General features: G+C 40.8%; 1 protein-coding gene across 4 annotated transcripts in view; it reads right to left on the bottom strand.

Moving 5' to 3' along the window:
• Nucleotides 1–4,822: 4,822 nt before the first annotated feature.
• Nucleotides 4,823–27,279, bottom strand: part of HTT (huntingtin) — a 211,461-nt gene continuing 189,004 nt past the window's right edge. For all 4 annotated transcript variants that reach the window (XM_027836315.1, XM_027836318.1, XM_027836316.1 and 1 more), the window contains 7 exons: nt 22,503–22,693; nt 18,798–18,912; nt 18,355–18,568; nt 16,851–16,956; nt 11,975–12,137; nt 11,234–11,394; nt 4,823–10,137 (listed from right to left, as the gene is read on the bottom strand). In XM_027836315.1, the coding sequence (XP_027692116.1) occupies nt 9,924–10,137; nt 11,234–11,394; nt 11,975–12,137; nt 16,851–16,956; nt 18,355–18,568; nt 18,798–18,912; nt 22,503–22,693 (1,164 nt within the window). In that variant the 3' untranslated portion in view covers nt 4,823–9,923. The remainder of the gene's footprint in view (nt 10,138–11,233; nt 11,395–11,974; nt 12,138–16,850; nt 16,957–18,354; nt 18,569–18,797; nt 18,913–22,502; nt 22,694–27,279) is intronic.

Raw genomic sequence — 27,279 nt, 5'->3', positions numbered from 1 at the left:
TTGGGGATTTCAGAAAAGTCTCCCCCACTGTCTTGCCTAGGTACAGAATGTTTAGCTCCTTCCTTAGTAACTGATGCCATCATTTGGCAGGCTGACAAATGAATAAAACTGAAACTTCTTAGTTTGGCATTCAAGACTTTCCATAATCTCTGGTGCTGCTGACTTGGTCGTCTTTATTCATACCACTTCCCTTCATGTTCTCCAAGCTCAAGACAAATCAGAATATTCCCTGCTCCCCATACATACCCCTCCTATGCCAGGGATGCCCACCTGCTCCTTTCTCCCCCTAGCTTTCTGGTGTCCTCTATGTTGAAATTCTACCCAGCCTTTAAAACCCTCCTTCAAGTGCCACCTCCTCTAGGAAGCCTTCCCCAATTAAACCCAGGCTATAATGACCTTTTCCTCTTTTGTACTTATATGTATTTAGCATATATTACAGCTATTCAGTTCTGTTTCTTAACTCCCTCTAGAATAAGCTTCCCGCTAGTGTTTTTCTAAACTTTTTCTTTTCCCCACAACAGGGCACATCTGCAATTAAATGCAATAGTGACTTAATGTTGAATTGGTCATTCAGTTATATAGTACTTTTAAGCCAGAACAGCCTCATAACTACCTATAAGGTAGGTTTTATCTGTTTTACAGATGAACAAACAAGATCTAAGAGCTGAAGGGACTTGCCTCGGATCACACAGCTAGTGTCTCAGACTAAATTTTTATCTAGTTCTTCAGGCTCCACACCCAGTATTCTAAGGAGGCAGCACGGTAAAACCTTCTTTCGCTAGGAGGGAATACATTTCAGTTAAATGAAATTTCTGGTCAACTGGGACTAACATTTTAAGTACATGAGAATCTCTAACGAGTCTTATCTAGTGATCAGGGTGTAAACTTGCAGTGTTGAATGAGGGTCCGGTAGGGCCTCAAGGTCACTCAGATACTTGTGTATTTTCCCTGTCAGTATCTACTGTTCAGATGAAGAAGGAAGAGGGATTATTCTGGGACTATGGCCTTAAAATCTAGACAGACAAATCAGAGCTGCAGTTTATGTAGTACCAGTAGTTACAAAGCACTTTATGCACATCGATAGCTTGTGTTTATGTAGTGCAAGAAGTTACAAAGCACTTTATGTGTATTGGTAGCTTCTGTTTATGTGGTACTTACAGTTACAAAGCACTGTATGCACATTAATAGCATCTGTTTCTGTAGTAATTACAAAGCACTTTACATACATTAACAGATACTGTTTATGCAGCACTTGTAGTTACAAAGTACTTTAGCATTTGGTCCTCACAAAGAGCCAGTAGGACTAGTATGGCAGAGTAATTCTCTTAAATGTAACACAGAAGCCGCCCTAAGACTTTATTAAATCATAGATGAGCTGCTATCTTTCCTGCTTAAAAAATCACAGGTCTTCATGTCAGACTATGAGATAAGGAAAACGTAGCTAGAGCTTATCTAAATTTTAACAAGGCCTTTAACAAAGTCTCAAGCCACTCTCATGTGAAAAAATTGAAGATATGGAAATAGTACGATTAAGTGGATTTAAAAGAGATGAATGACCAAATTCAAAGAGTGGACATTACTGGTTCAATGTCAACTTGGGAGGGAATTTGAAATGGAGAGTTCCAGGGATCTGTGCTTGACCGTTTAACTTTTTTGCACAGAATGCTTTATCAGAATTGAAGTTGACAGAAATTACAGATGGTAAATAATAAAAGCTAATATTTACACAGTTCTTTTAAGCTTTACAAAGCACTTTATACACGTCATTTGATCATACTAGATAAGAGAATTCAGAAAGATTTTCATAGGTTAGATAGAACATTGGTTCAAATCTAATAAAATGTGATAAATGTAAAAGTCTTACACTTTGGTTTAAAAAAAAATCAACTTCACAAGTATGAGATGGGGAAAGCATAGCTATATAGCCAATTGTCTGAAAAAAGATCTCCATTAGTGGGCTGCAAGTTCAAGAAATTTGAATTAGGATTGTGATATGATGGTCTCTGAAGTTAATGCAATCTTAAGCTACATTAAGAAAGAGGGTCCCATATCTCTTCCCTACTTATCTGATGCTCCTTCTCAGTCTCTTGATAAATTACCATTGACCTCTTGCCTCCCAAGTGTGGCTACCTTCCAAGTCTCTGTAATGGGCTTTCTTCCCTTTCCATTCTCTTGGTAATTTCATCATTTCTCATGGGTTCAGTTACCTGGAAATTCCAGCCCTGAGTTAATGATTGCATGCTGGATATCTCTACCTGAATATCCTACAAATATCTCAAACTCAACATGTCCAAAATAGAACTTATATTTTTCCCCAATCCATTATTTCCTCTAACCTTACCTACTTCTGCTGATGCCACTGCCATCCGTACAATTGGCTAGGTTCACAACCATTCCTTACTCTTCCTTCTTTCACTCTTTACTCTCCATGTCCATTCAACTGCCAGGGTTCGTTGACAGTACCTCCTCATCTCTTAGATCTATTCCCTTCTCTCCAGCTCACACAGCCTCTAAACTCCTTCAGGTTCTCCTCATCTTTCAAGTGAAGGATTCTAATAGCTTCCTAATTGCTCTCTCTGCTTCTAGTTCTTCCTTCTGCTAATCCACCCTACATTGCCAAATTGTTGTTCTTAAAACAAAGATCTAACCATGTTATTCTTCTAATCTAAAATCTCCTGGGGCTGCCTATTGGCTCCAGGAAAAAATACAAGCCCCCTAGGACTGGCACTTAAAGTTCTCCACACTCAGACTCTCAGGTATTCTAGCTTTCTTTCACGAAATCTCCATTCCTATACTAGCCGTTCCCCATAATCGATTACCTCACTGTCTCTGTGCCTTTAGTACGTGTGATCTCCCATACCTGGCACGCACTCCCTCACAGCATCCCTACCTTCCTTCTAGGCATACCTTGTACCAACTCCTCCATGAGGCCTTCCTTGATGCCCCATTATTAGACTTCTCTTTTGCTTGAAATTACTCTGTACTTATTTGTGCACATATCGTATTTAACTCCCCCGCCCCCCCCAAAAAAGTCAGCTTCTTGACTGCTGGGTTCTGTTTCATTCTTGTCTGTGTATCCTTTGCCCAGCGCCTTTCACAGAGCAGGTACTTAATAAATGTTTGTTGAACTGAATGAATGCTTTTGGCTGTACAGAATCCTACTTTTGGAACGGGAAGGAACCTTAAGAATTATCTAAATTAACCTCATTTTTAGATGACGTGAAGGCTTGAATGGTTAAGTGACTTACCTAAGGTCCCAATCACAAACCAGTAAACAAAGCAGAACCAGACCTCAACAGTGGCAGAATAGTGCCACAGCATTGCATAATGGTGTCTCAAAGCCTACTTCCCTAAATTTTACTAGCTGCGTAAATCCCTTAATTCTTGCTTAGAGTAGGACACATGAATAAACCAAGGCCCTGGGTTTAATACTCAGAAGGCTTTGAAGAGAGAAAGAAAAAGCAATTCCACAGCCAAGAACCCAGTGGAACTCAAGTCCATTGCTAGAAAAATACCTCAGAGTATATCCTGCTGACCTTCTGTTCATCAGTATAAAATACTGTACTCTATGTTATTATTAGGATATTCAACTGTCAATCACTACAGTGGCTTGGTGGGAATCATTTTCCTATTCTGGGTGGAAACAGATGGCCAAAGCAGTAAAAGTGTGACATTATGGTTCACTGGTCATGACTTCTGGGCACAACACCTTCTTTTGGAAGAAGCCACCATAGATGGAAGGGGGTGATGAAGTTACTCCAACACCACATAAGAAGAAACTGAGGCAGATTGTCTATTCTCTTAGGCTGTTTCCTTGAAAGGTCTTTCTGACCTCAGATGCCACTGAGGCCATGCCAATACCTTCTTTCCTCAAGCAAAATCAAACCCCTTAAACTTGAAAATAAACCCGTAATTTGGGGCTGGGGCTGGCGTTTGGGCCTGTAGGCCCGTGATTGTTTCACCTGTCCCGTAGTGATTCTCACCTAGTCAAAGAATCTGGAGCTAGACGAATCCTGAGATTGTCTTGTTCTTGTTCAAACACTTTATTTGCCTGAGGAAGGGACTGGAGACCTGAGAGGGGAAATGACATAAAACTCATTTCCTCAGGACAGTCTTCAGGCTGAATTGAGTAGATTCCAAAGAGGTGAACATGCACACCAGCCCCATGCTCCCTTTTCCCCTAAGCTAGTCAGCTTTTCTTTCTATCCAGCTTCATGAAGAGGTGTCCTGGGGGCAAGGAAATCTGGGAGCCTTTTAATGACACAACCCATCTCATCCTGGCACCCAAGGGTTGCTCCAGCTTTGTTCCTGTGTGAGTGCAAGCACAAAGTTCCCAGTCCTTTCAGATCCCCTTGGCCTTCCTCCCATATACACAACATGGGCCAAACACCGCAAAAAAAAAAAAAAGTGCCAAAATAACTTGAGCTCTCTATATAATTAAATTAAGATGTCACTTAACCATAAGAGCTTTTGCAACTTGTGTCTGTTGGGCAGTAAGACCACCCACAGTTTAATTTTCAATTAACCTAATGAAAAGCATAACAGCCGGAAAATTAGCCTTGGAACAGTCTTCAACCTCCTTTACTGTAAAAATCAGGCTGTCTACCTGCAAATATATCCTTTATGCCTCTTCTTGTTGTTGAAATGGAAATTGTTTAGGTTCCATTTTGGTGCCAAATTATTCCAATCAAAATGACATCCGAGTTACTGATAGAGTATGTTGCCCAAATTCACCTTTACAGACACACTGAGGAAACCGTTTCAGAAAAAACTGCTGGGAAGCTAGGGTCTGCATTGGTTTGAAATAACCAGAGCAAGCCTCTTACAGCAACAATTTAAATTTTATTCTCTTTCACTTGAATGTGCAATATTTTCAGCAGTTTTCAAAATGTGAACATGTCTAAATTAAATATTTTCTCTATTCAGTGGGCACAGCTACATGTATGTCAGGGCTCCAGGCCTCCCCCATCATAGCCCTCTTAGTTTTAAGGATGGTGATGACACAGGACACGGAAGGTTAGACAATGACAGAGCTTCTGCCCATCAGGCTGTTTGTTCTATCTGGCAACATGTAGGCAAAAGCTGATGGAAAGAGAAAGAGGCCCATACACACAGGCAACAGATGAGAGAGGGTAAAACACCTCACAGAGACTGCCTTCCACCATGACAGATTCCTCTCAGAGCAACGCTATTGGCTGACTGAATCCTACTCAAGGAGTGGGGAGAGGTGTTTCTAGTCTCTTGGGTCAGCCTCTGGCTGAAACTCACCTAACAGTCTACATGACAAAGCTTCCTTTCAGGGTAAGAACAGTTTGTGAGCAACAGAGTCTGACTTAAGGGCATCTTAAAAAGTGGTGTCTTTGTAGGATTTACCCTCTCCAAATCACCTACAGGTAGTAGGTGGCATTCCTGCCTCAGCCCTGCCCTCTTCCACTCATTAATCTCAATCTCTGTTCTGATCTACCAGCTGGAAGGTGTCACCATTTCCTTTTCCCACCTTAACCACATCAATATCCCAAAGTCAAAATGGCAGCCAACATAATGGGCTCATCCTACTCTGCCCCTTGGCCTAAAATGGTCCTTTGTCACCTCCCCCCAGCACTTGTCCTATTATACAAAGTAAAGCTAGTGCCTCCCAGAGTCACATTCCAGCTGACTCGAACAGTCAGAGTGTTGTTTTTTTTTTCCAGGCATGTTGCATAGTAGGGACTTCTAAAACCAAAGGCAATTTATTTGTAAAGGGGGTGTGGGAATGTGGGGGAAGAGAAGGTATCAAAACAGAAAAGATCTGAAACTTGTAGATGATTGTAAGCTAAAAGATATTGCTATATTTATAATTCATTACACCTGAGCACATCTCTCAGTTCAAGAAATATACCACACATGAAATGGTTTTCACCAGGGTCATGTTGCCTCATAATATAGTATGAAGTAAGGTTGACTTTGATGCCCTGGTAGGAAGGGCTTAATTAATACAAAAGATTCTGAAGGCTATGAGATGACCAATTTAATGACTGCCTGTTAGGTGGATTTTGAGTTCAGTCATGGCTCTATATTCCTTGTAGACAATGGCAGGGAAGTTTTTCATGTTAATCCTATTCTTTATAAATAATCGATTTGCCAACATAAAGGAGAAAGGGGTGGGGAGAAAGGGACAATGTATTTGCAATCAGTTGGAGAAAGTTGTTCAGTCTTGGCAATAAGAAACATCACAAATAAGCCAGGTCACATTGGAAAGGAAGGGATGTCCCTTGATAACAGGTACATATAATTTATTTCTGCACTTCTACCTAGCTCCCAATAAACCATATTTCTCAATATTTTCCATAGGAAAAAAGTAAGGAATTAATATTGTGAGATAAATGATTTAAATTAAAACTTATTTTGATTGAATATCTGCTTTAAATATTTGGAACTTAAAAAAGTCAAGTGTATTTTTCCTTCCAGAGATTTGATTGGTCAGGCTGTTTTCCCCCAAGTAGGTTTTTAATACAAAATTAAGTCCCACTTTTCTAACAGCTGCTCAGTTACATACAACCAAGTTTTACACAGCAGATAGAAGGAGTTTCTGCTTCATAGCTCTAAGATAAACAATAGTGTGGATGCTGGTTGAATTTATCTTTCTGTGTGTGTTTAGGTATTTCAGAAAGTCAATTTGTTGGAGCAGCCAGGTGGAGTCAGGAGGACCTGAGTTCAAATCCAGCCTCAAGCACATAATACTTCCTAGCTGTGTGACCCTGGGCAAGTCACTTAACCCCAACTGCCTCACCAAAAAAAGAAGAAAAAAAAAGTCAAATTTCTCCCCATGGACTTAAGCCATAGAGTTTGGATCTTTTTGCTGGTGTTTTTAGTGCTACTGGTGAAAATAATTGTTCAAGAACCAGCGTGAAATGGTCTTATTCTTAATTTTGTCAGAAAAAAAAAACAAAAGGACAAAGTCAATTACTATCCAGAATGGGCATACACACTTTTAATTCCAATTGGGGAAAGAGTTCTAAATTGCATGTACTTCATAAATCACCAATGTTATTATGGGAGAATTTAAACATTTAAGTCAGTATGAATGTTGAGTTCTATACTTTTTAAATGAGAAAGCAGTGAAGGGCCCAAAAGATTCATAAGCATTCTTTCCTAGAATTTTGCCAATATTCATAATTATTATGACTTTTCACAACCACTTAGCATTGGCTTTTTATGGGGAAGGCATGTCTGCCAAGTGGGAGACCAAAACTAACAGGGGAGAAGTTATTCCTCTGCCTTAAGGGCTGCTGTTAAAATTAAAAGGGGGAAAAAACTCAACAACCCTCCACACAATACTTAATAGTGCCCCCTGCAAAACCAAGCACCTCCATCATTCTCCACTGTTGCCACACACAGGAAAACATCAAGAGTCTTGATTTCATATAGATGTTTCCCTGTGAGGGGAAAAACCTGATATTAACCACTAGAAGAGTTTCAATGTTTCTCTTTTTAGACTTTTAAAGGAAGAGAAGCTTCACTCCTTCAAATGTCAAAATAGGCTAAGGGATAGCTAGTAGCACTCATGTACCAAACAGAAGGGGGGCTCTTTCAGTAGGGAAGAGAATGAAGGGAGGATGAGGTGGGCCTTAGGGCCACCAACCAGGACTCAATTTTGTAGGTTTCTGAGACAATTTCAGTCTGAATCTCTCTCAGCTTATAAAAATACAGAGCTTGTAAGTAGAGCCCCTTATATGGGTCCAGAAACCTATTAAATGTTGTTTTAAGGTATATTACTATAAGGTTAACTAAAAACAAGGTGCTCCAAAGAAGACTTTTCCCCCCAAACTTTGTAAAACAGATTATGATACTACTTCCATTTAAACTGGCAAACATATTAAAAAACTAATTGGGGTCTGGGGTTTAGGACAAAACTCACTACCACAGCAGGAATGAGTAGGAGTAGCCATGAGGAACATACTTTGCCTCAAATGGAGGAAAAATCAGTATACTCCTCATTCAATCAAATACGCCACTAATCTTTACAAACAAAAACAACAACAATAAAAAAAATCACAATTCCAAACCTGCAACTCTATGCCAAGTCAGTAAATCTTTCCTTCCTAGAGTCACTTTGAATAAAATGACATGGCTATCACGGCCATGAAGAGAAATCTGGTCCAAGTAACGGACCAAAAAATGGAATTCTCCTAATAAGCAGTCGGACTGACTACCCTCCCCACCCCTCAAAATCTCTGATCATTTATGAACAATTACTATGTCGTGTCTTTGGGGATAACCTCTTTGGCTCATGGCTTTGGTGTTGGCTTTTAATAAGAGTCCAAACCCCTACCTTACTCCTCAAACCACACGAAACACAAAATGAGAATATGCTTGTCGTTACATCCGGACCAGACCTGAAATGAGTATAGATGCTGATGACAGGAAGTAGTATAGAGAAAAAGAAAGTTTGCTCCTTCCCTAAAGGTGTTCAGAAAAAGTGTAATAAAGGGTTAAGTATAGCAAGGACACTAGGAGACAAGACAGACCTATCCTAAAGAAGTGAGATTGCCTAGATACTAGTGGGGTCTTTGTGGGTACTCACACCCTGAGAGGGAGACCAGATGACTAATTATCAAATCTAATATAAGAGGCAAAGCTCCAATACTGAGTGTGCCTGAGCTGTTAATTCAACGGACCAAGGAAACGGTTTGTTGGCCTAAGATAACGGCAGCACCTATCCAAATGGACATTTGCCACCACAATTAAAGAGTAACAGACCTAGTTCAGTTACTAGGAGGCTTGGGGGTTTATGGAGTCATCTCTGCCTAAAGAAAACTGGGTCAAAGGAAAATATCAAGAGCAGCTGCTATGTACCGAAAAAGTTCATTAAGCTCTGATCCTTCCCGTGTGTGTTTTCATGAGCTGTGGGGAAAATGATTTTGAATGATTTGAAGGCAGTTCTCTGAACACAAACTCGGAGGTTCCAGTTGTGACAACATAGAAAGCAGGTGACAAGCTGAACCGAAATGTAATTTGTATGTTAGGATGGGTGAAAAATGAAGGGGAGAAGATGCTCTCAGGGAAAAAGCAGGGACGATACAGGAGCAGTAAAGACATTCAGCCGAATGGCTTCTGATCATGTCAAAGTACAGCACATCATGCAGTACAGATTTTACAATTGTACATACTTTTTACATGGATATAGAAATATTTAAGTTAAAATTAATCTCTTTACTGATATACTCAAATTTTAAATCCTGAGAAGAAAAAAGGAAAAATAAATCATGGCTGTGTGTGGGCCAGATCCCCCTCCCTCAACACCCGCCCCCACACCACACACCACAGTCTACCGAAGTCCAAGAGATAGGGATTACATGCTGGGAGTGTTCATCATGGAAATGGGATTTCCTTTTCCTTTCTGCTTGAGAGAGACATTAGGAAACACTTTCTAAAGCTTGATTATACCAGATAACAACTATATCAAAATGTGAAAGTGTCCAGTGTCAATAACCTGCATGAAGGAAGTACTTCTGTCAAAGATTCAGGATCAGTTGCGACCCAGTGACAATGAACAGGTTGAACACTTAGAAAAATATATAAACACCTGGTTACTTTGCATTTAGTACTAGCCCATGTCATACAGAGTTAACAAAAACAGCTGTTGTGGCTTTGCTTTTTGTTTCTGTAAAAACTCAGTCTCAATCCCAATATTACCCGAGGTGTGTGAATGATGTCCCTTTACCATGGCCACCCCATTGCAAACAAGCACTTCTGTTACAGTGTGAAAGAGATGCAAACACTGGCATGGGAGAATCATGAAACCCACAAATCCATTTTTTTTGCTTGACCTATCCCCAACTCCCATCCAGGGTGAAATCAGGGGTCCTCATGTTTTGCCTTGTGTCCACACCAGACTCCAGCCCAAGCTGCCAATCCCCGTACTGTCCAGCTCCATGGAACTTTCAACATGTTGCAATCTTGTGGACATTTTGCAAACAAGTCAGCAGTCGGTGGTAGGGATTTCCTGGAGATGCTACCACCTCAAACACAGACTGAAAGGCCCTGCGATCTAGCTCCTCATCTATTTGATGTCTGTAAAAGTCTATGGCCACCAGACAGAAAAGATTAATGTCCACTTGTTCCGACTTCCCCATCCTGCTGATGATGTGTGGAAGGCTGGGAAAGGAGTTAAGGGCATATTATTGGGAAGAAAAAAGAAAAATAATGCTAAGGTTTAAAACCTTTAAAACCTTAAATTCTCCACCCACTGGGATTCTTTTCCAACCAGAAAAGGCTAAAAGTGGATTCCCTCAGGCAGTAGATTCTGCAGGGAAATATCAGATAATCAATGAGAAGGAAAATACATTCAATGAAAAAATGTCTTTAGAAGCCATAAAGTTCAACCAAAGCTAAGTTGAAAAATCTAAATCTCTTCCCTCATAAAAGAAACTCAGTGCCCTTCGAACCCTCTTGTTGACTCCTACAGGCAGCAGCCAAGAGGGCACGATGAGACAGGGCCTCTGAGGGAGCAAGTGAAGGAAATGTGAGCCTGAGCTAAGCTAGGACAAGTTCCCATTGGGAGATAACTTACCAAGGCCCGTCTTCCCTCTGCAGAGCTTCCTCTCGGTGCTCTGACTTTTTCCGTGTGTAATGTGTGCTGGGCAGTGCCATGGCCTCACTCCGTTGGCTACTCCAGTGGCTCTGGGTGATGTCACCCTGTCATCGCTAGAGCAGCTGAACTACTTTAAGGCTATTGTGGTTTGTCTGAGGGGGAAGGTTGCCAGAAGTACGACTTTGGCTTTTAGGGTGGGAATTCCAGCAAATACTCTTTTCTTGGCATCTTGGCCAAGAAAGTGGAATGGGGCACATTGACAACAAAAATAATGAAAAGCAGCATCAGTTTAAAAAAAAAAAACACATCCTAAGCATTGAAAATGTGTTCGAGACTAGAGCCTCAAAACCTGCTTCAAAGTTGGTATTCCTTTTAAGAAAACAATCCTAAATGCTCTTTTTTCACATGGTTATCTTATTAACAAAAAACAACAAAAGGCAAACATCTTCAAAATGAATGCAAGTTTCCCTTTGGGGAGTGGGGGGAAGGGGTGGAGATTAAACTCTAATGATCCAGTCCTCTGAAAACCCACCCTTGGAAAAAGCCCAAGAATGTGAAAATGATGCGTGTTTCAGGTTCTGGAGTACTAACACAGGACAAGAAACAGGACAAACAAGTGTGGAAGCTAATGAATGATGTAAGAGCCCAAGCAGAGGATACATTGCTGAAATCCACTGACTAGTGGATGCACTGACGAAAAAACAGGAGAGACTCCACATAGCCATGGCAACTGGGGTCCTCTGAGTGAAGTTGGAGAGAGAGAGCATCACCCAATCTCGGACCATAGATGATTGTCCTGTGGTATGCAACGTCTGAAACACCTGAAAAACAATGCAATAATCCAATATGTGTCATGGGAAACTGAAGTCTTTACAACAAAGGAAGAGAGAATACTTAAAAAGATAACTGTTGAAATAGAGCCATGCTCCTGAAAAAGCCCTGTTAGGATTAGGTACACAATGCACAGCAAAAAAGAGCACAGTAATCTAGTGTTTAACAAACCCAAAGATTCTAGCTATTGGGGCAAGAAGTCACTATTGGGACAAAAATTGTTGGAAAAATGAAAGGAGTCTGGTAGAAACTAGGCTTAGACCAACATCTAACACAATATATCAAAATAAGCTCAAACAATTTAGACATAAAATAAATGACATGAAAATAAAACTGAATTTAAAAAAAAAGAAAAAGGTCTGTTAGAATGAAACCTTGCTAAATTGCTAAGTCTAATGAGTCAGACTGACTTAATACCATTTCATCAGTACTTCCAAAACACACAGTTTAATGGGGGGGGGGGAGCGGGCGGGGAGAACAGGCTCATATTACCAGGATAATATACGGTACTTACATCTTAAAACTATTTTTCAAAATAACCTAAATTTTATACTTGTGAAAACCAACTACCTTATATACAACAGTTGCCATGAATTGTGGATATGGCTGCTGGTTCGATAGAAATTCTCCAATAACTTTGTTCATTACATCCTGAGGAGGGAAAAAATCATCTAGAAACTGAGGAAGGATCCGTGCCACCACTCTGGCTTCACAGGGAAATCCTTTCCTGATCCTAAGTGAAGAAAGAGAAGAGATGTCAGGATTGTGGAGAGAAAATGAAGATTTAATTCATGAATTAGACGACTGATCTTTGGAACACAGCGTAATCCTGCCCAGAACTCCACCTCATCTGGCAGCACTTCACACTGAACTGGCCTCATAAGGTTGAGAGTGCCCTAGACCTTCAGGGCCTGTACACTGCGGAGCTCCCACATGAGTTTTGAAGAGCTGCAACAGATTTATTTAAACTCATCAGAGATTTTCATTAGTGGAGGGAACTCCTTTGACAACTGCTCTGCAACTTCACAATCTCAGAAAATCTCACCAAGCTCCGAGAGGTTGAGTCACTTACCCAGAATGAGTCGGAGATGGGGCTCCAGTCCGGGTCTTCTTGACTCCTAGTCCAGGTCACTATATGCTATACCACAACACCTCTACCATGAGCTATTATATTAGTATTAGTTAGATCTTTCATTTCTGGCAAAAATTAGTAATTATATTTAATAAAAATCAAACACTCTCTTCTTACCTTAAAATGCTCTTCCCCTAATTTTTTACTACTGAATACAACTCATTCTACTCATCCAAGGCCCAGCTCAAACACTTCCCTTATCAGAAAGCATTTCCAAATCCCCCAAAGCAGAGTGATCCCTGTTACCCAAGGACCCTCCACTGAATCTATCTAATGTAGGTATCATACTCTGTATTAAATTACTTGTGCACAGTCTATACCTCTCACCGCTTGACTGTGCGCTCCTTGAAAGTAGGGCAGTGTTATATTTTTCTCTACCTTTCCCATAGTGCACAGGAAGGTCCCGCACACAGAAAGTGAACAAATTAATGAATCAAGGAAAACACCACTATTTGCATCAATTGTAGTGAGTTATCCCACCAATTCCCCACCCTGGCAGGTACAAATGGGAACAACAGGACAGGTTAGGAGCCCCTGACTCCCTGACCCCTCTGAAATGGTCTGAGAGAAAAAGACTAAGGGCCATTATTCCAACTTCTCCCTTCAACTTTGGCAAGACTGTAGCTGAACTACCCAATAAAGGCAGTTGCCTGCTTTAGCAATGTGAAAATGTCGATGGCCACTCTCAGTAAACTCTTTCAGAGTCCTCCAGTGTGTCTGAAAAGTAGTCCTAACATCTAATCTGCATCTCATGCATACCTTCTATTCCCAGCCTAGGCAGGTAGACAAAAAAACCCACCTGTTCAATGAGTACCCATTCCTTCACCTACTTGAAGACATCCAGAGAACCTAACTCTTTTTCCAGTGCTATCTATATTAATGGCACATGCTAAAACTACAAGGCTGAAAAAAAATATCCACCACAAAGCTGGCTATGGGACACATTTCGTCATGTGGATGATTAAGGGATTAAATGCGCGCATGTGCACGCACACACACACACGCTCATCTGCTAATGCATTTCTCAAATTATGTTCTATAGAACCCTGATGTTCTATATTCTGATGTGTGATGTGTCTAGGAATTACCTGAAAAAATGCTGGTGCCAGTAACCTTTTTCCCTCTAAAATATTAATTATGACATTCCTTATGAATCAATACTACATGCAACAACTTTCTTCAAAAAAAAAAAAATAGGCTTAGTTTCCTGTTTTACTCCAAAAATCTAACTCCTGCCTTCCTGGGGGTCTTCATAATCAAAAAGCCCTGGACCAGCAAGTGTAAGCTCCCTCAGCATACTTCACACCCCCAAAGTGTTCTGGGGTGATTACTCTGGAAAGACTGGAAACTACTGAAAGTATGTTCACTTCCCTCTATGCTTTTGGGAAGGTCAACAATGTAATTATCCAATTTTTTTTGTTTGGCTATATATTGAGCTGAAAAAAAATTAAGTAACAAGCAGTCATCACGCAAGAGAAATATAGAAACGTCTTCCTAAATGCACACTTTTACATTAGCATAAAATTATAGAACTCAGGAACTAGAAGCAACATTAAGATCATTTACTTCAAGTCCTTTGTTTCAGTGATGATGAACCTGAGGCCCAGAGAGAGGAAGGGCTCCAAAATCACCAAGTGAATTAGGGACAGAGCTGGGACCAGTATTTACGTTTCCTAACTCCTAGATGCTCATTCCATCACTTTCTGTTTCCTGACACTAAAAACACTGGCTAAAGCCATCTCTGGCATAGGACATCAAAGGCATAGGACACAGAAATCCTTAACCTTCAAGGTGGTTAACAGTCCTCACTGGTGAATAATGTATCTTGTTCCAAGGAAGACAAAGCAACAAACATACAAAGGGGGTTTATCCATCATCCTCTTGCCCTAGCTAATACCCTCATCTTTCTGGTAAAATAAGATAGATTCAAGATTAGGCCCTAACATGTACTGGTGCATTCCTTGACTGCTCCCTCACGCCCTAGACTTTTATAAATGCTTATAAAAGCTTTATCTTTCAGGGCTCTACAACCTAGTAGAGGTCCATTGGGGTAGGGCTAAGGAATGAGCAGAATCCAGCAGTCCAAAGAAGACAGGGATACTTCAAACAGAATGAAGTCTTCTAGGAGGTTCAATCTCCCCAGAAAACTTCAAGTTATTTGTTTAATGTTGTCAATAGAAATGCCCTGTACTGATCTGGTTACTTACCTAGACAATATTCTGATTTGTCTCCAACATGACCAGAGCACACCCAGACAGTGTGAACAATTCTACAGTACCTTGAAGAATATCAGGTTTCTGTCAGCTTTGAAAAATCCATCTTCAATCAAGCAACTATAGGATTTGTAGGGTCAGTGATCTCTTCCAAGGTAGTGGAAAGAGTAGCAGATATGGGGTCTTTGGAGTGAAGAGTACTTGAGCTAAAATCCTAGCTCTGCCAATTAATACCTATGTAACCCTGGAACTGTTTCCTCATCTGTACAAAAAAGGGGCTACACTAGGTGATCTCATTCCATCTCTAAATGGCACGATACAGGATTGTGATCAATGAAGGGCAATGGTGACTTGAAAGAGTTAATGAAGGGGGCAGGTAGGTGGTGCAGTGGATAGAGCTCTGGCCTTGCAGTCAGGAGGACCTGAGTTCAAATCTAGCCTCAGAAACTTGACACTTACTAGCTGTGTGACCCAGGGCAAGTCACTTAACCCCAATTTCCTCACCACCACCCCCCAAAAAAAATTGCAAAAAAAAAAGAGTTAATGGAGGTCACAGCACTGGCACACTAAGGCCATCTTTAAAACCAAGAATGATAACTCAAGTGTACACAGGTACCATTTCCACTGAAGAGGTCTAGAGGTTTACAGTGCTGGGAATCCCAAGATCGTGATGCAGGCCCTGCCTGAATGAATTCAACTCAAATCTTCTTCCAGCCAGAGAAAAAGTTTATTAGAGATAAATCATACAGGCCAGACTCTTAAGGAATCTGAACATTGGGGAAGAGCAGCATGAGAGAGTCTTAGCCTTTTGGGCATGAGAAAGTCTCAGCATTTGAATGGGGGCCAGGGTGGATCTTACATACACTAAAGTAACTTTGGGTGGCCAGAGGAGGGGGCTGGGAAAAGGGTCTAGATGAGAATTCCGATTGGAAGGTCTGAGAGATTGAATAGACAATGGGAATAGATAATGAAGGGAACTGGAAGGTAGAAGTTTGAAAGGATCAGAAGGTGGGGCTGGGGCTTTCAAAGGGACATAGAGGGAGGCAATAAGGAACCAGAGACCAGAGTAAAAAAAGAAAAGTTTTAAGAGTTTTCTGGGGCCCCATAGTCAAATAAGAGCCAAATGCCCTTTGGTGAAAGTGGCAAAGGTCTCGGCTTCTGAAACTCAATGATGGGCCCATACCCCATCACCACCATTACCACCATCTAATAGAGACTTCTGCAGACCTTTCCAACAGCAGCTTGCATTCCTAGAGCACTTTAAAGTTTACAAAGAGCTTTCTTCACAAAAGTCCTTGGAAGCGCTTAGTACAAGTGTTACTATGCCCACCAGAGATGAGGAAACTGGGTCAGAAAGCTTCCATGAAGTACCTTGCCCAAGATCAAACAGCCAGTAAACACCAGAGGTGGAATGTGAACAAACTCTAGTCTTCGGATTCTCCACCCAGCACACATTCCATTACATAATGAATGCCACCTTCTCATTTTCCTCAAAAGCCCAACTGCATTTCCTCCTTGGCTCTTTAGAAGATGTACAGTAATAGGAAAACAACAACAACAACAACAACAAAAAACAAAAACCATGGTTTGGAGCCTAGGCTGCTGATGCAGTGTGGTTTCTCTTCGCAAGAAATAGAGAAATATTTAACCAATATTTTTATTATTGGAAAGAGTTCCAGTACAATGCCCACAGTATTCTCTATGAGTTTCAGCATGGTGTCACTTTAGGATGCTACCCAATTATGGGGTACAAACTCTCTCACTATGAATGATGCAATGATCACTCTGCATCACCCTAAACCAATTTAATATACTAGTCATAAAGCTTGTTTTGGTGAAGCCTTGGCTGATGGGGATTTCCTCCTGTGAACACCCCTAGAGCCTGCCTGTCAACCAAGAGTTCTATGACAGATGAAGCACACTGTGGGTGGTCCTGAAAACATTACAGCCTAATCAGGATTCAAGAAATACTAGCATTATTACAACACAAGTGCAAACAAGAATAAATACATTCAAATGCCATTGTTCCTTAGCTAAACTAACAATGCCTTTAAGGGTAAAAGATGTACCAAGGGGGAAAATTCAAATTATAAGAGCTTACCTATCAAAAAGAACAGATACCCGCTCCATTGCAACAATAACTGACTCACTGTCTGGGGCAGTGGGGTTGGGATCTGAGGTTCTGCCAGGGCTGATTTTCTCCTTTCCTAGAACAAAATCATTCAGGAGTAAGCTTAATTAGTAAGAAAAACCAAATAGGCTTGCCTACAGGACCTTGCTCATAGCAAGTACTCAATCAAAACTTGTTAAATGAACTCAGATCAAGTGATTCAGAATGTGAAAAACTTCACACTTAAACTAATACATGCAGGGCAACTCCAGTGTTTAAATGCATTCTTTTACTTGCTCCTCACAACAAAAGTGAGGCAGGTACAGGAGGCAGGAGTTTTTCCTTTTTCACAAAAGAAAGAACTAGAGTATGAAGAACGCAACTGGCAAGTACCAGAGCTAAGACGTAAACTGAGGTCACAAGAACCAAGAATTTTAGCATTTCAAGTCCTCTGGCTCCAAGGCCAGCATTCTTTCTTCTACTCGATGTAGAACCACAACGAGGAACAATGTCCTCCTGAAATAATGCAGAAGGTTCTCATGTTCTCATAGTTTTCTTAAACTTCTGTTATTTGTGAGAAAAAGTGATAGTAGGTACCTTTTATGAACATAAGGAATGAAGTGGCAATGAATTTGTCTTCATTCTGGGTAACTGGGCACAAAAGTAATTATATGTTTCAAGATTTATTTTTCATTTCTCCACATTAGATTGAAAAAAGAGAGATGCATTGATTAGTTCATCAATGATTGAGCAGGAAAGTGTCATACTAACAGCCTGGCAGCAATCACAACAATTTCTGGTTGGCTGAGACTGTAGCACTAAAAAACAAATAAGCTCTGATGAACCAGCTTGGTCTAGAGGTCCTAGATCGGTCAGTAACAGTTGGGGAAAGGAGGATAAGTATTCCGAGGTAAAAGATGTCATTCTCTTTGAGATCAGAAGGGGATCAAGCATACCACAGTGTGGGGTCTAGTCCTAGAAAAGCACCGGCCCTGGGCAGGATTCCGAAAATGTTAGCAAAAGAGTAGCTTAGGAAGGTTAAGTACCACCCTATCTGTACCATGTGGTTTTCTTTTATATATACTTTCAGTTCCCTGAAACTTTATTCCTGATGTTTATTATTACTCTTTTTCTTTGTAAACAAACCCAAGAAGTTGCGCTACATCCAAACACCAAGTTATGCTAACAGCAGAAGGGAGAAAGGTAATCACTGATCATGTGTGGTAAGTCTCGGCATCCAGGAAGACAAAAAGGATTGGGGAACAAAAAAATCAGAAGTCAGGCATTCAGTTGGGGTTTTAAAGATCAGTAAAGTTTAAAAAAGAGTAAAAAAGAAAAGTCCCTCAGCTGTGAGCCAGAGCTTTGTGGGTCAGTTCTAAGAAGAAGTGAAGTTCCTAGAAAGCTGCTTAGTTCAGCAAGACCCAGGCTTCCTATGGGGTCATTTCCTCTTACTTCAACAGACATTAATCATGCAAGTTGATCATGAACTCCACACCTGTATACATGCAAGTTAACATCAAGCCCAGGGCTGCCATAGCTCTGTGAGGACTGTGCACATTCACTCGGTCAACACTGAGCTTAACTAAGGACTCTCCATCCAGCCTGGAGAGTTGCTCTGAAAGAAGAAGTCGTTCTAAACCTCTCAGGACACAATGATAAATAATGGCCGGAGTGGATTCTTCACTGGCAGAGAGCATCACCCCACACATCTGAAACAACATGAAGAAAGGTTTTCAGGCAATAGTCAACACCCTTTCAACTCAGCTTCTCATTAATGCTTCTTTCCCAATTTGACAGGAACACAAAATAAAATTCATACGTGATATAACTAATAAAAACAGTTGATGGGAAAGAACAAAATAAAGAGGTTTTTCTACATATTGAATTTTCCTAAAAGAATAGTTCTCTAAAGGCTTTGGTTACCCAGTCTCAGCTCACCTGTATTACTGCAGCAGAAAACTCTGGGCCTACATCCAGGGGATAATTCTCCATAAGGTAGAAGGCAGCAGCACAGGTCACCAGGACATGCTGCTGGCTGTGCACATTCACACAACTGCAAATACCAACCAAAGAGGACATCGTTACAGTGGGGATGAGATCCAGTTCCTCTGTGACAATAATTCTTAGGATAAACATCTAAACACATCTACAATTCTAAAAGTGCCACTCTCATTCTGAATAACTGCAATTTTGACAGTTTCATCATAGTGTAAGCAATGATTTTGAGTGGCATTATCAATAACAAAAGTGTGTCAAAGGATTCTACATATGCACAAACCCACCTGTGTACATATTTATGTTTTATCACATGATGATGATGATATGCAAGAACACTCATGGATTCTTGGTATTTTCTACTGCATTGAGCCACAACTCCTCAGCCTGGCATTGTCAATCAACAGGCCTCGGCCAAGGTCTTTTAGGCTGCCCACTTCCCTGAGGTTTCAAACTTTGCCTCCCCACAGCTGACAACCTGATCAGCGACCTCTGATCCAGCTGGCCTCACCTTCCCTGTTCCCTAAAACACCAAGCTTACTCCTTTCTCTGAGACTCAAGTCATGTGGTTCTCTTTGCCTGGAGCCTTTTCCTTTCCTGCCTTTGGACTATAAATAACCTTCAGGGCATCATAAAAGTGATCTGGATTGTTACTATCAGCATAAAACCAAATATCATCTGCCTTCTTACTGAGCCAAGAATCCTGTACCTCTCTAAGCTTTGCTTATACTTTAATTTTGATGGAATTAAATGCTGCCTTCTTAGAGACAGATGAACTAGCCTGCTGGTAAACCCTGTGGAGTTCTCGGTTTTTTTCATTTAGCAGCTTCTGAATTTCCCCATAATTTTTGTCAAACCAATCTTGATGTTTTGAGAGTGTTTTGACCCAGATGAGCAAATGCAGTGCTATACACCAAATTTCTGAAAGCTGTCCGCTCCTTTTCTGCTCCACTGTTGCCAACTGTGAGAGCTCAGCTTTCCCTCCAAGTTAGCAATGAACTGTTCCCATTCAGACAAGTGCTCTAATCTTCTGACATTAAATCTCCTGGTAGTCCTCTGGCCTTCATTTTTGTTGAATGCAAATATTTAGCATGGAGAGGATAAGTCTATGATTAGTGCAGCACTCTGTGCGATACATCACCTGCGTCATTCTCCCATCCTGTCTCTCTTCCTTATAATGAGTCTATTAAATGCCAACATTTGCTACGTGGGTGCATCCACGAAGTTTTACTGTGTTTAGGTAAACGGAAGACAGTATTAGTGATGAGAAGGCCAGCAGATGCACAAGTCTTCAGTAGTAAGTGCCCACTGCTGTTGCTGTTTCCAACTCCTTTACTCCCAAGGACTCTCTGTCATATCTGGTAGTCTATGCCTATTTTTGCATTAAAGTCACCCAGAATTATAAGTTTGTCCTCTTTCAGCACATTGATGATGAGGGTCCCCAGATCTTCATAAAATTTTTCTTTAAATCTCATCACGGTTTATCATGGTGGGAGCAAGGAACAGTGCTACCCCACAAATGGCAATTGCATTGTTATGAGCCTGTAATTCACTCCTTTTGATAGGCATAGAAGCTTGTTAACTAGATGAGTTTTGATTGCAAAACCTATGCCAGCTTCATGGCACTCCCCTTCACTGTGGCCACTCCAGAAAAACACGTATCCAGATCCAACTTCAGTAAGCTGGCCTTCATTTGCTACCCTATTGTTTCACTCAAGGCTGCTGTTTGGATGTGATACCTGCCAAGTTCTCTTGCAACAAGAGCTATTTCATGGTGTCCACAACAGCACACATATTCCATGTACCAATGATGAGTGGAATCATCTTTGCAGAAGTTTTTGTACCTTTTCTTGTGTTTCAACTTCAGGGTAGGATCCCTGCCTCCCATGGTAAGCAGGCCAGGGTTGGGTAAAGCAGACAATTTTTAGGGTACCCTTTCTAGCCCCTTTCTCACACCAGGAGGTGAGCAATGTAGTCATTAAAAGGCTGCTAAGACACCCAGGGGGCTTCCAAATCTCACTGCTATTTCCAGTGAGAAAATGACCCTATGGCCTGGGTCACCTATGTGCAGGGTGGTGATTACAGCTTCCAGCATATCTGTACCTTCTGCTTCATCATTTGCCTGCTGCCACAGGACTTTGAGATAGGTAAAAATGGTAAAATGGTATTGGTGATATCTTTTGATTCATGCATAAATTGTATTTAAGTGAGATAGTTGTGCAACATCACCGGCCTCACTTTCTCTTCCAGAGCCACCACAGCCCAGTGATAAGATGAAGTCAAGACAACTGGTGATGGCTCAGGATGCAACGGATGACCTTGGCGTCTTTGATGTCTAACCAAGTTCTAACGAGCTCCACAGGGTCTGCTTCAGACGCTTTCGAGGCCATGGGAACAAACTGCTCATCCAGCTGTTCCAGCAGAGGAAATCTTCCCGTGCTTGGGGTAGACATCCCCTAACTCACTGACAGATTGGAGGCCTTGCGCTTACCCTCCCATCTGCCAAGATGGTTTACCGGGGTGTGTTCACTGCACATGCTGCAGCCTCTTGGAGCCACAGGTGAGAGTTAGGTGAATCGGGTGGACACTAAAGGTGGAAAGCAGCTCCCTAAACACACCCTACACCATTCCCCTCTTTCCCCCTCTACCCCCCCCAACTATTTACAACTAAATAACCACAGTGACAAAAGCTACACTCTAGAAGATGAAGTGAGTACAGGCCCTTATTTTCCTGACTTGGTTAGGCAGAAGTGGTGGTCATGTCTCTCAAGACTTTTGAAGTTTTTAATAATCTCACTTATCTTCTGGCTGGTACTACTTGTAGTTACATTGCCACATGCTTCCATGATTCTTCACAGAGACTAACTTATTCAGGTACAACTTGGCCAACCAGAACTCCTTTTATAAGGCCAAAATGTTAACTGCAGCTACTCTTTTAAGCTGAGGACAATGGCAAAACAGTTAAACTTCCTCTTCTCGAAGGAGACAAAATAACTAAACCATCAGAGAGAATAAACCTCATTTTTGCTAAAGGCAAAGCTATGATCAACTAGACAAAGGTCTTAAGTGCTTTGACCACAATGTGATGCCTGCACAGAGGATAGACAGGTGAACTTCAAAGTGCAAGGAAGGGATCAAGCTACAGGTGTGAGACCCCACTATTTTAATTGAACTTTACAATCTCACAGGACCAAAAGTTCCTGACAAACTCTCTGTCACGGGAAGTGTAAGCACATGATCCCAATTTTATGGGTGTAGAATTGATGCCGAGAGAGCCTGCCAAGGTAAGAATTCTTCTCTAATTTCAGCCTGGATATACCACTTGAAGCAATCTATTTATCCCAGCATAAGAATGTCAACTTCAAAACCTTGAAATGCTCTAGTTTACTCTACCTCATTCATTGGGAGACAGTGTGGCAAAGTGGGAAGAGTTGAATTATGGCCCTGTCTAGTCTTCCTTCAGTCTTCGATTTCTATACCTCTTCTCTTAGAATTACCGGTAAAGTGTTTTATAAATTACACTGATACAAGTTATCAACCCTCCATTTAAAAACCACAGCATACTCTATAAACTAGCCTGGAATTAGAAAGGCAAGTGTAACCTACTTCCCTAGAAGGGCCCTGAATGGATTCCCTTGGGTGACTTACTGAGCTATTCCTCTGAGATTAGAAAGGAGGTAATCACTGATGATTGGAATGAGCTGCTTTGCTGTTTCATCAAGGAGGTCACATTCGAGCACATAGAGGATGCCATGCAGCGCTCCAATCTTGCTTGGCAAATGGGTGCTTCGGAGGGTGGTCTCCAACAGCCTGCTCACTGGCTCGGCCACAGCTTTATCCTGGGGCACAGGAAAACGACAACAACAACAACAGAGAATGTCACGATGTATCGACCCACCATTCTAAAGCCTCATATCAACTGCAGTGGAGATAAACACTACCTTATATAAGGGACATGTGCCACCCATTTAAGCTAGAATCCAGAAAGGGGAACTGACAGATCAGTTTATATCAAAATCAGAACTAAATGTACTTATCATCTCACAAGGTACCCCAAAACACTGCAAGTAAAAAGCCAGACATAAATTAGTAAAATGTTTCTTCACTAAGGGCTTTCTTCCCCATCATCAAGAAATTCTTTCTAGATTACAGGTTGTTAACCTGAGATCCATGAATTTGGGTTTTTAAAATTATCTCCATAACCGTATTTTAGTATAATTGGTTTCTTTTGTAATCTTATACATTTTATTTTATGAATTTATAGACGTTATTATGATAAGGGGACCACAGCCCTCACCAGACAACCAAGGGGGTCCATGACACAAAAAAGATTAGAAACCCTGGCTCTGGATATTCACAGAAAATACAAAACAATTCCAGAGTCCATAGAGTCAAAATCAGCAATCTTTCTGACCATTCTGGAAAGTCTACAAATGATAATCCCTGTATGTAACATTTTTCTTCTTGTTCAATGAAAGATACTGATGGACAAGGCCAGAGTGTCAGAATATATGAATTTGCTGAATCTTTTGCCCTACTAATCCCAAGGATAAAGACAGTATTTTTTTCCTCTTTCCTCTTGTCCCTGTACTCCATCCCCCTGGCTCCTATGGTAGTTTCAGTTTTTGAAGAACTGACCTCATTTTGAACACTAGATATCCTTTTCTGTAGTCCCTTTTCAGCTCTAAATCTATGACCTTAAGAGGCAGCCCTTAACTGTGGTATGTTTAGCCATAAAATTTTGTAAAATAAATACTGCACAAATGCAGGGTGCCAAAAAAAACTTACAAGTGATGTCTATCTCTAAGGAAGAATGTGTATACACATATACACACAAAATCTGTGGTCAAGGGATGATAAATCATCTTGCTTTAAGATCCTTTTTGTCTGTATGTTTTTTTCCACTTATTGACAATGCTGCATTTGCCTGAGGGATATTTAGGCCTGGGCACAAAAAAGCAATGACAATTGAATTTAATCTGGAAGCTGAAAGTCTCTGCAAAGAAAAAGGGCCCCCTTACTAGTCTTAGTTGTTTTTTATATGGTTTATGGAAAACCCAGAGGGTGGCAACTTTGAGGAACTGTGGTCACAAAAGAAAAGCTATTACATTTATCTGTCTGTTCTCTAGATGACTTACAAAATCATTAGTGTGGCAATGTAGCTACAAGCAATCCCAACCAGAAGGTAAGATGATTTAAAAAAAACTTCTGCTCAAAAGTCTTGAAATATATGGATACTAATTCTGCATAATACAGTACATAAAGGAAAATGAAGACATTTTTGTATTTGATACAAAATTGATTTTGTATTCGATATGCTTCATCCCCTTACAGAGAAAAGGAGGAAAAATACAAGCAAAAGGGTTTTCAACATTCACAATCCACAGATCACCAACAACTTCTGTGGCTGTCATAAAACAAGTAGGATCCGGGAGAAATATTAAGAAAACAACACCATTAGGACCCTACCTTATTTAAAAGTCCTATCTCTTGCAGAATTAAGATCAGGACTTTGGAAAAAAGTAGAAAAATGTTTGTTGAATGAATGGATGAACAAAAAATTTTATACCCCCATCAGATTATAAATCCCATCAAGACAGGAATTATACTGACCTATAATGTAATAAACATCAATTAAAGATCGACTCTGTACAAAGCACTGTGATTCCTTGTAAAAGGGAAAACACAGGTTTAGTTGAGCCATAGTCCATAATTTCAAGAAGCTAATTGTACTAGGAGGGAAAGAAGATACATGAAAAGGAAATGACAACATGCAATATTCCACAAGTCATTACAACAAAAGTCTGAGGGAAAAGGTTATTGCTAACCAAGGAGAAATCAGGGAAGGCTTTCTAGAAGAAGGGGTCTATCTGAGATGGACTCGAAAGGATCAGCAGGCATTCACCAGACAAAAACAGGAGTAGGAAGTGCTCCAAGCATCAGGAGCAGCCTGAGCAGTAGTGTAAGAGCACAATGCCTATTCTGGGGACAGAAGGTTGTCAAATTGGGGTGCAAGACAGCTTATGTGAAGAAGAGTAATGTGAATTATGGCTGGAAAGGCAGCATTGCAGAGATTGTGAAGGTACTTGAATGCCAGGTGAAAGGGGAGGAGCCTGAACTTTATACTTTGCAACCCCAGTTCCTAGCTCAGTTGAATAAATAAGTGAATGTATTTCTTCCTGTCCTTACCAGACTATGTTCCATGAATACAAAATTCACGTCTTAAAATCACTCCCAGTGCCCAGCATACTGCAGTGTACAGAGTAGGTAATTAATAAAAGTTTGTGGGAGGAATTCCACAGGATGGCTCCAAACTAACTTTTCAGCCTTCTCTTAAGTAACTATTCCACACAGGCTATGTGCCAAACAATTTGGGCTACTCTATCATCAGCCCCTCTCTGCCCCTGGTACATCGCTTAAACAATTCCATTCCCAAGGACTACATTCCCACTTCTTTTCCTTTTCCCTATCACTCTCTCTTTTAATTCTACCCATTTACTTCAAAGCCCAGGTCCAACACCATCTCCTAATTCTGTTGATAGCATCACAGCTTAAAACTTTAGAGACAGACTGGGCTCTTCTATCTCCATCTTCCACATCTAACAAACTGATAACAGCATGAATTTCCTCATCTTACTTATCTTCTGGTTGGGACCGATTGTAGCTACATTACCACACTAATGATTTTGTAAGTCATCTAGGGAACAGATCCCTCTGGCTAGAAATAACTCAGTTCTTTCTCAGACCCGGGACAGCACTCTTATCAGATTCACCTCAGTAATAGTTATTGTATGTTTATGGAATCTGGCTAGACACTGTATTCTCAGTTAAACTGTTTACTTCATGTGGGCAGAGATCATTTCTTCTTAATCTTTTTATCACTCCCAGGACCTCAAACGGTATTCTGTACATAGGAAGCACCTAATAAAAGGTTAATGAATTAATTTAAAATTAAGAAAAGCACCAACTACAAAGGTTTGAATACAGCTTAACCTCTATGCTGATGGCAGGGACTGGATTTATTTCATCTTCTTTCAGTAATAAGTAGGGCACCACATGTACATTTTTCATGTGTTCATTTAATAAATGTTTCATGAGAGAAATATAGGCAAAAAAATGGATACAAATTGAAGCCCAAGTTAAACAAGAAGCAGAATTGGTAAAAGCTTCAAAGGAGGAACAGCGTGAATCTTATGACAAAGAGACATTGTAGCTTCTGGACTTGGAAAGCAGGAAGACAGGGCTAACACAGCCGGAGACTGGAATGTGGATGGTCCAAAGAAGGAAGACTGCTATCTGGGGGCAGCAATTGTAAAATACAAAAGGGGATCTGGATCACATCAGGGAAAGAAGTGGGGGATTCAGTGGGTCCTTTGAATCTTTAGGGCAGAGGATGAAGGAAAAGAGTCATCATGGGGTTGCCAGTTAGAAGAATAATGACGTGTAGACAGTCAAGATGTAGGGAGAAGAAAGGTATAGGAAATTCTGACCTCCCAAGGCTTACTCAACACTTCTCAAAGACTTTAAATTAGATGAAGTATGAAGAGGACTAGATGGTATCCAAGGTCCCTTTGAGCTCTAGCATTCCACAGCTCTATGAATATTGTCAAGGACGCTTCTTCAAAGCATTTCAATGGGGGGAAAATAAAAGGCTGAATTAGTAATACTCCAGTGGTAGAGTAATCCTTGATTTTTTTTTCCCCATAAAGAGAAGATTACTGCATTGGATGAGACTGATAGACTAGGTGACATCTGCAAATCCCTTTCAGCTCTCTGTGAAGACTGGAGAAACAATAAAATTAACTGAACTCATTTAAGGAGCATTTGTTTGGTCAGATCACACGTCCCAGCTAAGGGTAATACTAATCACTCTCACACTGAAGTCCTGAATTGTAAATAGCACAGTATTAGGTAGTAATGAGAGGATCCTGTCTCTAATTCAACCTGTTCCTCCCCTTCCCCCATTTACTCCTCCTCCTCCACTTTCCTAATTCTGTTGATAGCATCACAGCTTAAAACTTTAGAGACAGATTGGGCTCTTCTATCTCCATCTTTCACATCTAACAAACTGATTACAGCATGAATTTCCTCAGTTTTACTCTCATCACCAAATTCAGGTCCTACTTAATTATCCCTTGTCTGGATTACAACAGCCTCCATTAGGAGGTCTTCCGGTCTCCAGTTGATCTCTTCTCCAATACATCCTTCACATGCTGCCTGAGTAATCTTCCCAACTCACAGCTCTGAGCATGTTACCCCTCTATTCAAAAGCCTTGAGGGGCTCCCCAGTGCCTACAGAACAAAGTACACTCCTCAGCTCTTCAACTCTACTTCTGGTTTGACTCCTGATCTGGGCAATTGGAAATTGACTCAGTGCTTTTCTGCCATTATCAAACTAAGAAAGTGACCAAAATGTTAGTAAATA

Source organism: Vombatus ursinus, unplaced genomic scaffold (genome assembly GCF_900497805.2).
Source record: "Vombatus ursinus unplaced genomic scaffold, bare-nosed wombat genome assembly UNPS02014818.1, whole genome shotgun sequence".
NCBI lineage: Eukaryota > Metazoa > Chordata > Mammalia > Diprotodontia > Vombatidae > Vombatus > Vombatus ursinus.
Note: the sequence above shows the minus strand (reverse complement) of the source record. Positions and strands in the feature narration are given on the sequence as shown.